The sequence below is a fragment of the Octopus sinensis genome, linkage group LG5 (genome assembly GCF_006345805.1).
Source record: "Octopus sinensis linkage group LG5, ASM634580v1, whole genome shotgun sequence".
NCBI classification, from domain to species: Eukaryota; Metazoa; Mollusca; class Cephalopoda; order Octopoda; family Octopodidae; genus Octopus; species Octopus sinensis.
This window is the reverse complement of record NC_043001.1, coordinates 103,051,964-103,065,834: the sequence shown is the minus strand read 5'-3', so window position 1 is coordinate 103,065,834 and position 13,871 is coordinate 103,051,964. Positions and strand designations below refer to the sequence as shown.

At 36.9% G+C, this 13,871-nt stretch overlaps 1 protein-coding gene and 1 long non-coding RNA gene across 3 annotated transcripts in view; one reads left to right on the top strand and one right to left on the bottom strand.

Annotated features, from left to right (window-relative positions):
* LOC115211840 (zinc finger protein OZF-like) overlaps nucleotides 1–5,305 on the top strand; it is an 8,940-nt gene extending 3,635 nt beyond the window's left edge. For both annotated transcript variants that reach the window (XM_029780557.2, XM_036502981.1), the window contains one exon: nucleotides 2,031–5,305. In XM_029780557.2, coding sequence (XP_029636417.1) covers nucleotides 2,169–3,677 — 1,509 coding nt within the window. In that variant the 5' untranslated portion in view covers nucleotides 2,031–2,168 and the 3' untranslated portion in view covers nucleotides 3,678–5,305. The remainder of the gene's footprint in view (nucleotides 1–2,030) is intronic.
* The window catches only part of LOC118763395, a 26,329-nt gene extending 12,458 nt beyond the window's left edge, over nucleotides 1–13,871 (bottom strand). Inside the window, exon 1 of the long non-coding RNA XR_004999146.1 lies at nucleotides 12,290–13,871. This is a non-coding gene — a long non-coding RNA (uncharacterized LOC118763395). The remainder of the gene's footprint in view (nucleotides 1–12,289) is intronic.

The following is a 13,871-nucleotide window of genomic DNA, read 5'->3' as shown; positions in this document are numbered from 1 at the left end:
AATTCCATCAATCAAATTCACTCACAAGGCATTGGTTGGTCTGGGGCTGTAATGCAAGACATTGGCCCAAGGTGCCATGGATTGAGACCGAACCTGAAACCACATGGTTACAAAGTTAGCTTCTTAATTACATACACATTTAAGTTTGCTTTCCATATGAGTCCTCATGCTCCAAGTAAATTGTTATTTAGAGTAACTGCCCTCTTAGGCAATTAGAAGACCCTGTCTCATTCATTTGTTCCTTTTCGGCGTGGTTTCTACAGTTGGATGTCCTTCCTAATACCAATCACTTTTCAGAGCATATTGAGTGCATTTTATTGTGGCACCAGCACCAGAGAGGTTGTCTTGTCTTCTTTCTCCTCTGCATAACGTTCGAAACAAAGGTGACCAATAGTGTGAATAGAAGGTGAGGAGAGTATTAGTATGAATGTAATGGGGTAGCAGGAGGGAGGGTTATGGCTGGATGCTCTTCCTAACACCAACCACATTACAGTGTGTATTGGGTGCTTTTCACATGGTACCATCACCCATACTTTTCACATGGCACCATCACCAGTACTTATTACATGGAACTAACTCCAGTACTTTTTATCAAATTAAAGAACTGACCATGAGGCTTGTATGTGACCTCTTAATACATTTTATGAGACACATTGTGAATTTAATTTCATAAACTGTTTCATTCCAATTAGAATTTATTTTTGCTTTCTTTTTAACCCTTTCGTTACCAAACCGCCCAAAGCCGCCCGAATTTACCTATTCATATTTAAATGAGAATATCAGAGCAAATCTCTTTAGTATATTCGTGAAAATACGTATTATACTTCGTAGAGTTCAACTACAGTTTTGTACAAAAATCGAAGTGTAATTTTAATTCCGTGAATTTTGGGAGATTTTTTTCCGAAATTTGTTCCTATTGTGTTTTCAAAATTTGTAATTCTGACAAAAAATGGATACGAATTTCATTATATCAAGCAGCGAGTCAGAATTCGAAGGATTTTCTACTGAAGACCTTCATAAATCTAACTCTATGACTGAAAAAAAAAAAAGCATGTGGTATTTGATAATGAATCTGATGTTTCATTTTCCAAAAGTGAAAACAGTGAATCCGAGAGCTCCGACAGCGATAAAGAAAATGAATTGGCACCTGAATGAAGTGAAAATTTAAAAACTGTTTCTTTCTGTGATTTTTCTGAAGAAACTGGACCAAGCCACAGACTTTCCCAGAAGAGTAAAGCCTTAGACTATTTCTTTTTACTTTTTCGAATGAGCCTATTTGAAATCATTACGGCGGAAACGAACCGTTACGCTAAATGTAAACAAAACGAAAGAAAGGATACTTTGTGGTTTCCCATAACCTTAAATGAAATTAAGACTATTTTGCCATAAATATTATTATGGGTATCAGAAAGTTACCCAGAATAACAAATTCTATCGTAAAATTTTGTTGTATACCCAATTGAATATTAGCTAATAACCCATTTTCTATAGCGATGTTTGAACAAAATTTTAATAATTTTATATTTTGTTGAATTTACCTGTATCTACCTGCAATTAGTCACTTTGTGACAAAAATTATAGTATAGAATTGGTTGAGAACATTTCATTAAATTATCTTCCAAAATTCACGTTAATATATTGATAAATAAAAAAGTTATAGTTGTTTAATGAAACCAGACTAAATTTATGATTATGTTAGAAATTAATTGAAACACATAAGGGGTGTATTTTGGTAGGAAATATAGTAACAAAAGGGTTAAATACAGTAAGAATTGGTTTTCTAATAGCAAAAGTTCACATTTCAGCTTCCATTACCAGCTTTTAGTTCCGATTTTTTAAAAATACATTCAAACTATCTGAGGCAATTTTGGGATATTTAATGCAGATTCAGAGAAAATATATTGAGAGTTCTTCAGAATGTTTATTATTAATGTTGATCCTTTTTTTTATTATTATTGTTATATGTAGTTGCACAATATTATGATGAAGCTCTGGACTAAATGACTTTTTTTTTGTTTTGTTTTCTTTAGTAAAATAAGAATTTCCTGTTGGTTCAAAGAATTCTTTCTACTTCCATTTCTCACCTGAGAACTTCACACATTCAACAGTGCTTTGGAAATTTAACCTTTCTTAAGAAACTGAGGAATAAAATTCGAGTGACAAACACCATGGCGAATAATTATAATATGAACCAGACTCTGCCTGACGGTAGCAACATAAACTATCCATTATCTCTGTATGGAGACAACCAAAGATCTCAGCATCTCACAGACTACACCAACTCTAATCTGCTCCCTCGAAACTTGTACAGAGACATGAATCATGACATGGACAGAAATATGGCTACCAACAACAGCAACAACAACAACAACAGAAGCGTGTGTCTTTATTGTGGGGAGGTTTTCCCCAGCACAACCAGTCTAAGAATACATTTGAAATCACACATTGCAAAACCGTCGAATCTATCGTCACAAAATCAATCGCTTTCCGATCTTTCAGGCAACCAAGATATTGATCCAAGTCCAACTCATGGTCTTGATTTTAATCTTGATGTTGATCTTGCTCAGAATTTGGATACTAATGCTGGATCAATTCCTAATTATGCTGGCAACACTAGTAAATTTAACAAAGATCAAAGCTACCAAGAAAAAGCCATCAATAATAAGGGTGCTTCGAATAGCAATGAAGATTATAGCGATCAGCTGGCTAACCAAATGGAATCCAACAAAGATTGCGAGGACAGTGTAACAAGTAATTTGCCCAGATGTGATCAGTGTAATCGTGTGTTCTCGTGTAAGTCTGATTTAACGACTCATCTTCGTTCTCATAAATCAGAACAGCCTTATCAGTGCATTCATTGCTTGAAGACATTTGCATATGGCTTCAGGTTGAAGATCCATATACGATCACATAGCGGAGAGAGGCCCTACCAATGCACCTTCTGTGCTAAAACTTTCACCACCAACTCAAACCTCAAGATACATACCCGTACACACACCGGAGAACGTCCTTATCATTGTAACCACTGTCCACGCACATTTGCTAGACCGGACACTCTGCAAGAGCATACACGCACCCACACTGGTGAAAGACCTTACGAATGCGCTTACTGCGACCGAACATTTGCCGTCAGTTCTCACCTTAATGTCCATCTACGGCGCCATACGGGAGAGAAACCTTATCAGTGCCCTACCTGTGAACTTGCATTCATCAGCAGTTCCCGACTTCGTGTCCATCGCCGTGTACACAGTGGGGAACGTCCTTATAGCTGCCCCCATTGTTGCAAATGCTTCTCACACAAGACTACCCTCCAGGGTCACATTAGAACACACACTGGGGAACGTCCGTTCACTTGTGTTTATTGTAGTCGTACATTTTCTCGTCAGGATATTCTCGGGCTGCACCTGAAAAGTCATACAGGTGAGAGTCTATTTAAATGTCTCCACTGTCCTAAAAACTTCACCAACCGAAGCCTGCTCCGTCGTCATATTCGCATTCATACAGGCGATAAACCGTTCCATTGTGAAGCTTGTCCTAAAATGTTCACAAATAGCTTCAATCTTAAAGTACATATGAGAACTCATACTGGGGAAAAGCCATACAAATGTGATCAGTGTGGGAAAGAATTTTCCAGACAAGATACACTGAAAAAACATACTAGGACTCATAAAGGCTAGCTGTGGCTCCGAAGCATTTCCTTCACTGATTATATAGTTCTAAATTTTAATATATCATTTCATAGTTATTTATATACATCTCTCAAGTGCTATACTTCTAACATTTTTTTTTTTTTGTCATAATTTTCTATTAATTTGCTAACTTGAGGTAAAATGGTTGTGAGGTTAACATGGTGGATTAATGACCACATGCTCATGTAGTTCAGATGTTACTACTGTTATTGTTTTGTGCTCCTAAATGGGGTAATTAACTCTGTCTGAATGGATACAAAACAGGTTCGACCACTCCTACATCAAAGAGAAATGGTTTGTAGTAAAAAGTGCATCTAACTACTAAAGAAATTGCTCTGACAATAAACTGTTCCACTCATGCAAACATGCAAAAGTGGGTAACTTTTTTTAAACTATGTTGTACAAAGGAAAAAACACACAAATTATCAGAAATTGTGTCAATCTGATTATCTTTGGCAGCCCTCACTTAAAACTGGTAAACTGATAGTTTACACACATACATATATTTGTATCCCTTTATAGTTCTATAATCCAATCCTATTATGAAACCAAAATGGTAAACAAGTTGTTGCTCTCTTTTTTTTTTTTTTTTTTTTTTTTTTGTCATAATTTTCTATTAATTTGCTAACTTGAGGTAAAATGGTTGTGAGGTTAACATGGTGGATTAATGACCACATGCCCATGTAGTTCAGATGTTACTACTGTTATTGTTTTGTGCTCCTAAATGGGGTAATTAACTCTGTCTGAATGGATACAAAACAGGTTCGACCACTCCTACATCAAAGAGAAATGGTTTGTAGTAAAAAGTGCATCTAACTACTAAAGAAATTGCTCTGACAATAAACTGTTCCACTCATGCAAACATGCAAAAGTGGGTAACTTTTTTTAAACTATGTTGTACAAAGGAAAAACACACAAATTATCAGAAATTGTGTCAATCTGATTATCTTTGGCAGCCCTCACTTAAAACTGGTAAACTGATAGTTTACACACATACATATATTTGTATCCCTTTATAGTTCTATAATCCAATCCTATTATGAAACCAAAATGGTAAACAAGTTGTTGCTCTCTTTTTTTTTTTTTTTTTCATTTTTGTCAAATTTTACTTTTGGTAAACCTGGAACTTCTGAATGGATCAGTTTTCATAAACATAACTACAATGAGATGTTTATAAGATGGCTTATAAAAACTCTTAATATTTGTGAGTAGCAAGTAAAATGGTGAGCTGGCAGAATCATTATTGCATCAGGAGAAAAAGTTTAGCAACATTTCTTCAAATTCTGCCATGTTTGACTTTCAGGGTTGATAAAAGAAGTACCGGTTGAGTACTGGGGTTGATATAATCGACTGCCCCTGAAATTGCTGGCCCTGTGCCTAAATTTGAAATGCATATTGTGAGTAACAAATGTCTCATTAACTTTTGTTTCCAAAGAAGACAATTTTCATTAATAATAACCTGTCTGTATTCGGATAAACTTCATTGTAAACATATTCCAAAGCAAATGCAGAATCGTTTTACTTTAATTCTTCTCTGTATTGAGGAATGACAGGATGTGAGCATTTATTTGCCTTTGTATACTGCATGGTGCAAAAGTAGGTATACAGTTTAAAAACACACACACACAATATTCATTTATTTTTATTAAAAAAAATTAAAAGTTAACAATAAAAGTATTATTAAAGTTATGATTAACGACACTGAAAAACTCAGGCTTTTTTTTTTTTTTTATGAAAATAAATGAATATAGTACGGGTTTTTTTTTTTTTTTCATAAGTGTATACCCACTTTTGCACCCCGGTGTATATGGCATAACCTTGTCCCCTTGTTACTTTCTGCTTTGCTTAGCAATTTTTCATTGGTGGAATGAATTCCACATCCAAGTTGCATTAGTAAAGAAAAAATACTTGTTCCAACCAAATGAATAATTATTTAATTATTCATTTTGGTGCATCACTTTTTGTGACATGTTTTTCTTAGCTCCATTATATCCTATTAAAAAATAGAGACCAGTAGACTGTTTAGTTGAGTTTCAATAACTGAGGAAAAACTGTGTAAAAAAAAATAAGTTTTGAATTAAATAAAAAAAACATAGAAACAAAATTAACAAAATTTAATTGTTTTTTTTTTAATTTGAATCCTTTGATTTTGTGATTATTGTGTGAATAAAGGTAGTGGATTAGCAGAAGAGCTATTCAACATCATCGTTTAATGTCCGTTTTCCATGCTAGCATGGGTTGGATGGTTCGACCGGGGTCTGGGAAGCCAGGGGGCTGCACCAGGCTCCATTCTGATCTGGCAGTGTTTCTACAGCTGGATGCCCTTCCTAACGCCATTATCTGGCATAATTTACATTTTAGTTTCAAATCCTACAGAGGCCAGGCATGGCTGTGGTAAGAAGTTTGCTTCCCAACCACATGGTTCTGGGTTCAGTTCCACTGCAGGGCACCTTGAGCAAGTGTCTTCTACTATAGCCTCGAGCTGACCAAAGCCTTCTGAGTGGATTTGGCAGGCACAAACTGTAAGAAGCTCATTGTCAGTGTGTGTATGTATATCTTCATCATTTAATGCTGGCATGGGTTGGACGGTTTGACATGGAGTTGGTTAGCAGGGAACTTCAACTTTCTGTATATGCGTGTGTGCACCTCTGTCTGCATCTGTCTCCACCACCATCACTGCTTGACAACCGGTGTCGGTGTGTTTACGTCCCTGTAACTTAGCAGTTCAGCAAAACAAGACCAATAGTGGCAAGCTTAAAAAAAACAAGTACTTGGGTTGATTCATTTCACTAAAACTTCTTGAAGGTGGTGCTCCAGCATGGCCACAGTCTCATGACTGAAACTGGTAAAAGAAAAAGAAAGGCTAATTTTGCCTTTCACTCTTCTTGGGGTTGATTAAATTGATTCTCCTCCTACACAAAATTTGGTGGCCCTGTGCCTTTGATAGAACCCCTGAAAACTTGACTGCTTTGGTAGCCTTGTGCACTGATGCCAAGCACCTATTTCAGCCCTGTTCAACTAAATCTATGGCACACAGGCAGACAAGCTGTGATCCACAGTTGTAGATATCTTTTACCTCCGTCCAGTTGAAGATTTACTGCCCATTCTTACAGGGCTTAATTGCATGTGTTGCAGTTTGGGTCTTTTGTATTCTGACCACTCTGTAATGTCTGGCAGGAACAAAGCTGGGCTCACTGTGAACGTTACGGTTGCTGTTCTGTTGCAATGATTGGTGCTGCTGTCTATGAATGGTGTCACGCAGATTGGAATCCCATGCTAGTGGCACATCAACACACCCCAGTGTCACACAAATGGCATGTAAAAGCACCCACTACACTCTCGGAGTGGTTGGCGTTCGGAAGGGCATCCAGCCGTAGAAAACTATCAAATCAGACTGGAGTCTAGTACCACCTTCCAGCGTGCCAGCCCTGTCAAACCATCCAACCCATGCCAGCATGGACAACAGACATTAAATGATGATGAGGCTATTTTTAAAATATGCTTTTTTTTATGCCTGTCTGAGGCCCTCCTGATCATCATCATCATTGTTCGACCGTGGTCGAGACAATGGAATTTACCATGCTACGCCAGACTTCACGGTCCATCATAGCATTACAGAGGTCCTGTTGCTGAATGCCTGTATCTTGGGGTGATGTAGATGTCTATTTGTGTGAAGAGGTTGGTACCTGTAATAAGAAGGACTGTGAGGGCTCACAGTCTCACATGACAGGTAAGCTTTCAATATTTTGGTTTCATTTAGGATGGTGGTCTGGCAGAATCGTTAGCACGCCGGGCGAAATGCTTACCGGTATTTCGCCTGCCATTACATTCTGAGTTCAAATTCCGCCAAGGTTGTCTTTGCCTTTCATCCTTTCGGGGTTGATTAAATAAGTACCAGTTACACACTGGGGTCAATGTAATCAACTTGATCCCTTTCTTTGTCCCCTCTATGTTAAGTCCCCTTATGGGCAATAAAGAAATAAATATTTTGGCTTCATTAGGGCAGCAAGCTGGCAGAATCGTTAGCATGCCAAGCAGTATTTCATCTGTCTTTACATTCTGAGTTCAAATTCCACCAAGGTCAACTTTGCCTTTCATCCTTTCAGGGTTGATAAATTAAGTACCAGTTGCATACTGGAGTCAATTTAATTTACTGGCCCCCTCCCCCAACATTTCAGGCCTTGTGCCTAGAGAAGAAAATAAAAATTTAAAAATATTTTGGTTTCATTGCATAATCTAATAGTTGTGCAGCTTTTGTGTTCTGGGCATGAGATGAGCAAGTGTCTTCTACTACAGTCCCATGCTGATCAAAACCTTGAGTGGATTTCATGGATGGAAACTGAAAGAAGCCCATCATGTGTGTGTGAGATATATGTTTGTGTCTCCTTGTCTTGACATTGAATGATAATTGTCAAATGAGTATCTCTGTTATACAAGCAATGTCATGGGGAAATATTACCTTGCTTGAAAACAATATCCTCTATATTGTGAACTGAGTTTTTTTGTTTTTTTTATCTTACTTGGCCTTTATTTATCACCCAATAATTATGCTGTGTTATTCTACCAGGCATTCAATTTGCCAATCATTCTAAAAGGTACGGATTTTACATGGTTAGATGTAACTGACAGGTGAGTCTACAGTAAGACTGAAATGCTGTCTGACTGGCACCCATGCCAGTGCCACAAAAAAAAGCACCATTCGAGCGTTGGGCTTCAGGAGGGTCAAGACCCTTGGCAATATACCATGCTTGTGTTGACCAGTCAAGTCTGTAGTTGTGGCTGATGCCAGTGTCACATAGATGGCACCTGTGCCAGTGGCATATAAATAGCACCCACTACACTCTCAGAGTGGTTGATGTTAGGAAGAGCATCCAGCTGTAGCAACTTTGTTGAATCAGATTGGAACCTGGCGCAGCCCCCTGGCTTATCAGTTTTCAGTTAAACCATCCAACCCATGCCGGCATGGAAAACGGACGTTAAAAGATGATGATGATGATGTTACCACACATTAATCATGAAACAGATCCTTTGGAGCTAAGAACCAGTTGGGAAGTAAACATGCCATTAGAGGGCATCCTTTGGTAAATCAAACTGTGAACGGCAGAGGCATGGCTGGGTTGCAACTGTGTAGCACTGGGTTCAATCCATTCATGTGACAATTTGAACAAGGAGGCAAACTGGCAGAAATGTTAGCACGCCAGGCAAAATACTTACTCTTACTCTTTTACTTGTTTCAGTCATTTGACTGTGGCCATGCTGGAGCACCACCTTTAGTCGAGCAAATCAACCCCAGGACTTATTCTTTGGATGCCTAGTACTTATTCTATCGGTCTCTTTTGCCAAACCGCTAAGTTATGGGAACGTAAACACACCAGCATCGGTTGTCAAGTGATGTTGGGGGGACAAACACACACACATATATATATATACATATATACAACAGGCTTCTTTCAGTTTCCGTCTACCAAATCCAATCACAAGGCTTTGGTCGGTCCAAGGCTATAGTAGAAGACACTTGCCCAAGGTGCCACGCAGTGGGACTGAACCCGGGACCATGTGGTTGGTAAGCAACCTTTCATCCTTTTGGGTCGATAAATTAAGTACCAGTTGCATACTAGGTCGATCTAATCGAGTGCATCCCTCCCCAAAAATTTCAATCCTTGTGCCTAGAGTAGATATGAAAAAAAAAACTTTGAGCAAGTATCTTTTAGCTATAACCACAGACCAACCACGGAAACTGTACAGAAGCCTGTTTGTTACCTAACATGGAGCTGAGTCCCCCGACTCCCCTAGGGTTCATAGTCATACAAGCTGCATGGAGACGTCAACAGTGCAGCAAGTGGAATGGAAAAGCACCCGATCCACACTCTGTAAAGTGTCTGGCGTTAGGAAGGGTGTCCTCCAGCTGCAGAAACCTTGCCAAGGTAGACGAGTGGAACGTGATGCAGTCCTTGAATTTATTAGATCTAATCAAAGCGTGAACAGATGTTAAATAATAACGATGATATGCATATGTGAAGGTTTGTTTCCATGAGTCTTAACACCCATTTCCCATAAACAACACTTCTCATAGCTTATAGGTTTCAATACGTAAAGACCGGTGGAATTAAAATACTTCACATAAGAAACAAAAATTATAATAATAAGGGTTGGTGACAGGAAGAGTATCCAACCATAGAAAACAACCTCAAAGAGTCTCATCAAGAAGAAGAAGATGAAGAAACATTTGAGGTTCATCCACCCCCACCCCGGTAACGACAAATCGATCTTTTGGCTCCTTTAAACACTCTTGTAATCCTGTGAGACTAGAAACAAAAACAAAAAGTCTGGTTAACATCATCATCATCGTTTAACATTTGCTTTCCATGCCGGCATTGGTTGGATGAATGACTGAGGGCTGGCAAACCAGATGGCTGCACCAGGCTCCAATCTTGATCTGGCAGAGTTTCTACAGCTGGATGCTCTTACTAACGCCAACCACTCCGAGAGTGTAGTGGGTGCTTTTCATGTGCCACTGGCATGGGGGCCAGTCAGGCGGTACTGGCAATGACCTCGCTCGAATCTTTTAACACATGCCACCGGCACAAGTGCCAGTAAGGCGACTTTGGTAACGATCACGCTTGAATGGTGCCCTTTTATGTGCCACTGGCACGGAAGCTGGTTAGCCACTCTGTCAACGATCACACTCGTATGGTGCTCTTTGAAACCCGATAGCACAGATGCCAGTCAATTTAAGAAGGAAACGAACACATCAAAATTATTTATAAAATTTTGTTTATAAAATTGCAAATGTACATCCAATTATTGCATAAGCAAGAAGGGGAAAAGCTTTTAGTCACATCAGACAAGACAAGTATATTTAATAGAAAATTAAAAAGATAGTCACATGTTGCTGATTAAAATTTAGAAAAAAAAACATTTGACAAGAGCCACATGAATATGTAAGCTGAGTTTTCAATATCTTGCATAATTCAATCACAGAATATTTTGTTTACAAATTGGGTTTGTGTCAACAGAACAGGAAGATTTTCATGATATTGAAAAGGGATCCAAAGAGGAAATATATAATTTGTTTCCAAATTCAATGCAATCATTTCCAATAAATATTTCATGCACAAAATTTTTTTTTTTTTATTTATGTTAAATGGTTGCTTTTTCAAATATTTTTTTATGTATCATTTTTACTGTTAGATAATTTTTTTAACTTATTTTTTTTTTTTTGCTTTACTTTCAGAAGCATTTCATCAATAAAGTTCACAAATATCTCTGGCTGTAGACTTCACTTGAAAACTGGTTGCTTTTGCATTAGATTAGACATAACCTGTATATTTTCACAATTAGCTTTCTTTTTTACTTGGCTAATAATAATAATAATAATATAATAATAATAATAATAATAATAATAATAATAATAACAACAACAACAACAAAATAATTATTATTGTGGTTCACTTGTTACAAAAACAGAAAATAAGATGTTTCTCATCAAAATATATCATTCCTTAAACAGCAAAAGGAATATTTGAAACCAAAGAAACTAGAGATGGTTTGCAATTTACAAAACAAAAAAAAAAAAAGAAGGAAAGTAAAATAAAATAAGTCTGTGGCCCCCATTAACCCTTTAATATTTGGATTATTCTGTCAAATGTTCTGCTTACTCATTTGCATTTTTTAAAATTAATAATTAATTAATATTGTAGCTTCAAGATTCTGATGATGTGGCAGTTTATTTTTTGAATGACATTGTATGGAAAGTGTGAGGGGCCAGATTTGGTAGAGTATTTTGGCTGAATATGGCTAAAGGGTTAAAGATAGACTGAAGTCCTGTTTCACTTCCCTTTACGGCACAAGAACCTGTCCACAGACATGGCAAAGCAATCACATTTTGGGACAAAGATTATTTGGTGTCCACAATAAGAAAAGTTGAACTGAATTTTTCTTTCTTGAGATACATCTAAGAGAATGGTACTGTCGACGTATTCCAGTCATTTTTTGTCTTTTTTTGGGGGGGGGGGATTAGACTTTGTTTTTATTAATAAAATATTTTTACAGGAAGAAAAGAAAGAAAAAAACATTAACAGTGTAAAAAAGCAAATTATCAAGAAAAGAAAAAACATAACCACTTCACCAAGGAAATGGAAAAAAAAGAAAAAAGTAGGGGTGGGGGAGTTAAGAACCAGAAGATGGGGGGTACGGAGTAACGGATTGTACTCCCCAGACCAAATGGCATGTTTAGCCAGAGATCATCAGACATGATTGCAAAAGCATTGCTGTAGAAGCAATTTCACTCAGTTTTTCTATTATTTTGTTCACTAAACCGAATCTCTAATTTACATGAAATTTAAGCTATTTTTTACAAAAATCCTGTAATAAAGTTGTATTTCAAATTCCATAGAGAGCAATTGTGCCTTTATTTTTCCAGAGTTGATAAGATAAAGAGCAAATCAAGTTATTATAGAAATGATAAATATTAAATCAATAATGTCATACCAAGCAGCGTGGAATACAATATGTCGTGTGCAACAAGTTGGAGTGTAATTGGACATGGTAAAGAGATTTGTCTGCAAAAATATTTCTAGGAGAAAATTCTCCACCTAGACTTGTATTTTGGGCTATAATACAGATTTGATTGTAGGACACATGGATTTCTGCATCTTTGCACTTCATCAGTCACTTAAACCTGCTCAGTTGAGACTGAGTTGGTTTCTTAGTTCAATGTATTTACACAAATCCAGTGGAGAATTTTCTCTGCTCACTATTCCTGTAGTAAAATGGCTCTTACCATGTTGCAGTTACACTGGAATGTGTTAACCATTTAGTATTTAAACCAGTCAGGCTCAAATATGCTACCCGTTTTACATTTTGAAGCCAGCCAGATCCAGCCTATCACACCAACTCTTCAATGACATTCTAAAAACACAATCACATTATCAAAATTTCAAGGCTACAAAATAATGCATGATTTATTAAAAACAACGTGGAAGAAAAGAATGTTACATTTGACAAAATAATCTGAACGTCAAATGGTTAAACATGACTTTACTATGAATAATAATGATTTTCTTCATTGGTACAAAGAGAAAAATTTGAAGTGGAACACACAAAGGTAAAGCCAGTAAGATACAAAATACATTTCATTGACGATGCCACATGTAAGCGTCCAAGAAATCATCACCATTTGTTACTCTGACAATGGATTATAACGATAAGGTGGAAAAGTGAGATTAACACAGATTATGTTTGGCTTCAGTTGTGTGTTATTAGCCATTGGGATGTGTTGGAAAAGTGCAATTCAGTTATAAGGAAATGGTAAAAAGACAGGGATGTCATGGGTATGTGAAATATTTAAAAGTAGGGAGTGAGACATAGAATAAGTTTTGGGAAAGAGCGTTGACTGAAGTATGTAGAGGTGAAAGAAGAAGGAATAATTGAACTATAAACAAGAGGTAGTTTATGATGGTTAACGGTGGGTGGTTGGATGGTTCAGTGTTAATGACATTTGAGAAATTATAAAACTAAACCATTCTTTCAAAATTACAGTTTTAAGTATTAATTAAGATGAGTTTGTATGTTAGAATAGACACTGCTGGTTTACTGACCAACCAATACAGTTTTATTGGTTGCTCATCAATAAAGCTGTTTGTTGGCATCACAAGACAGCCAAGCCATTGACAAGAACCTAAAATCCAATTCTGAAAATCTTGAAGAAATAAAAATAACTGTTGTTTTAATCCTTTAGTATTTAAACTTGTTTATGTTCAATCCAGTCAGATTAGGCCTCTCACACATGCTCAGCAAAGTCATTCTAAAGATAAACTATCACAGCATCAACATTTTGATACTAAGAGATAATGCACGATTAATTCAAAACAATGTGAATAAATAAGTATTACATCTGATAGACTAATCCAAATACTGCTGTTATAAACCAACATTATTTACAGTCCACACCTTTAGAAGTAAAAATCATCTCCATGCAGCTAAAGGAATCCATCTTAGCAGTGAAAAGAGGACAACTTCCTAACACTAAAGATCATGTGGTTGTTTAACTGTTCAGCATTCAGATTCCTCTCTCAAACGTAATGCCTGTTTATTCACATTGTTTTGAATTAACCCTTTCAATACCAACCCAGCTAAAACCACCTCTGGCTCTGTAGTACAAATGTCTTGTTTTCAAAAGTT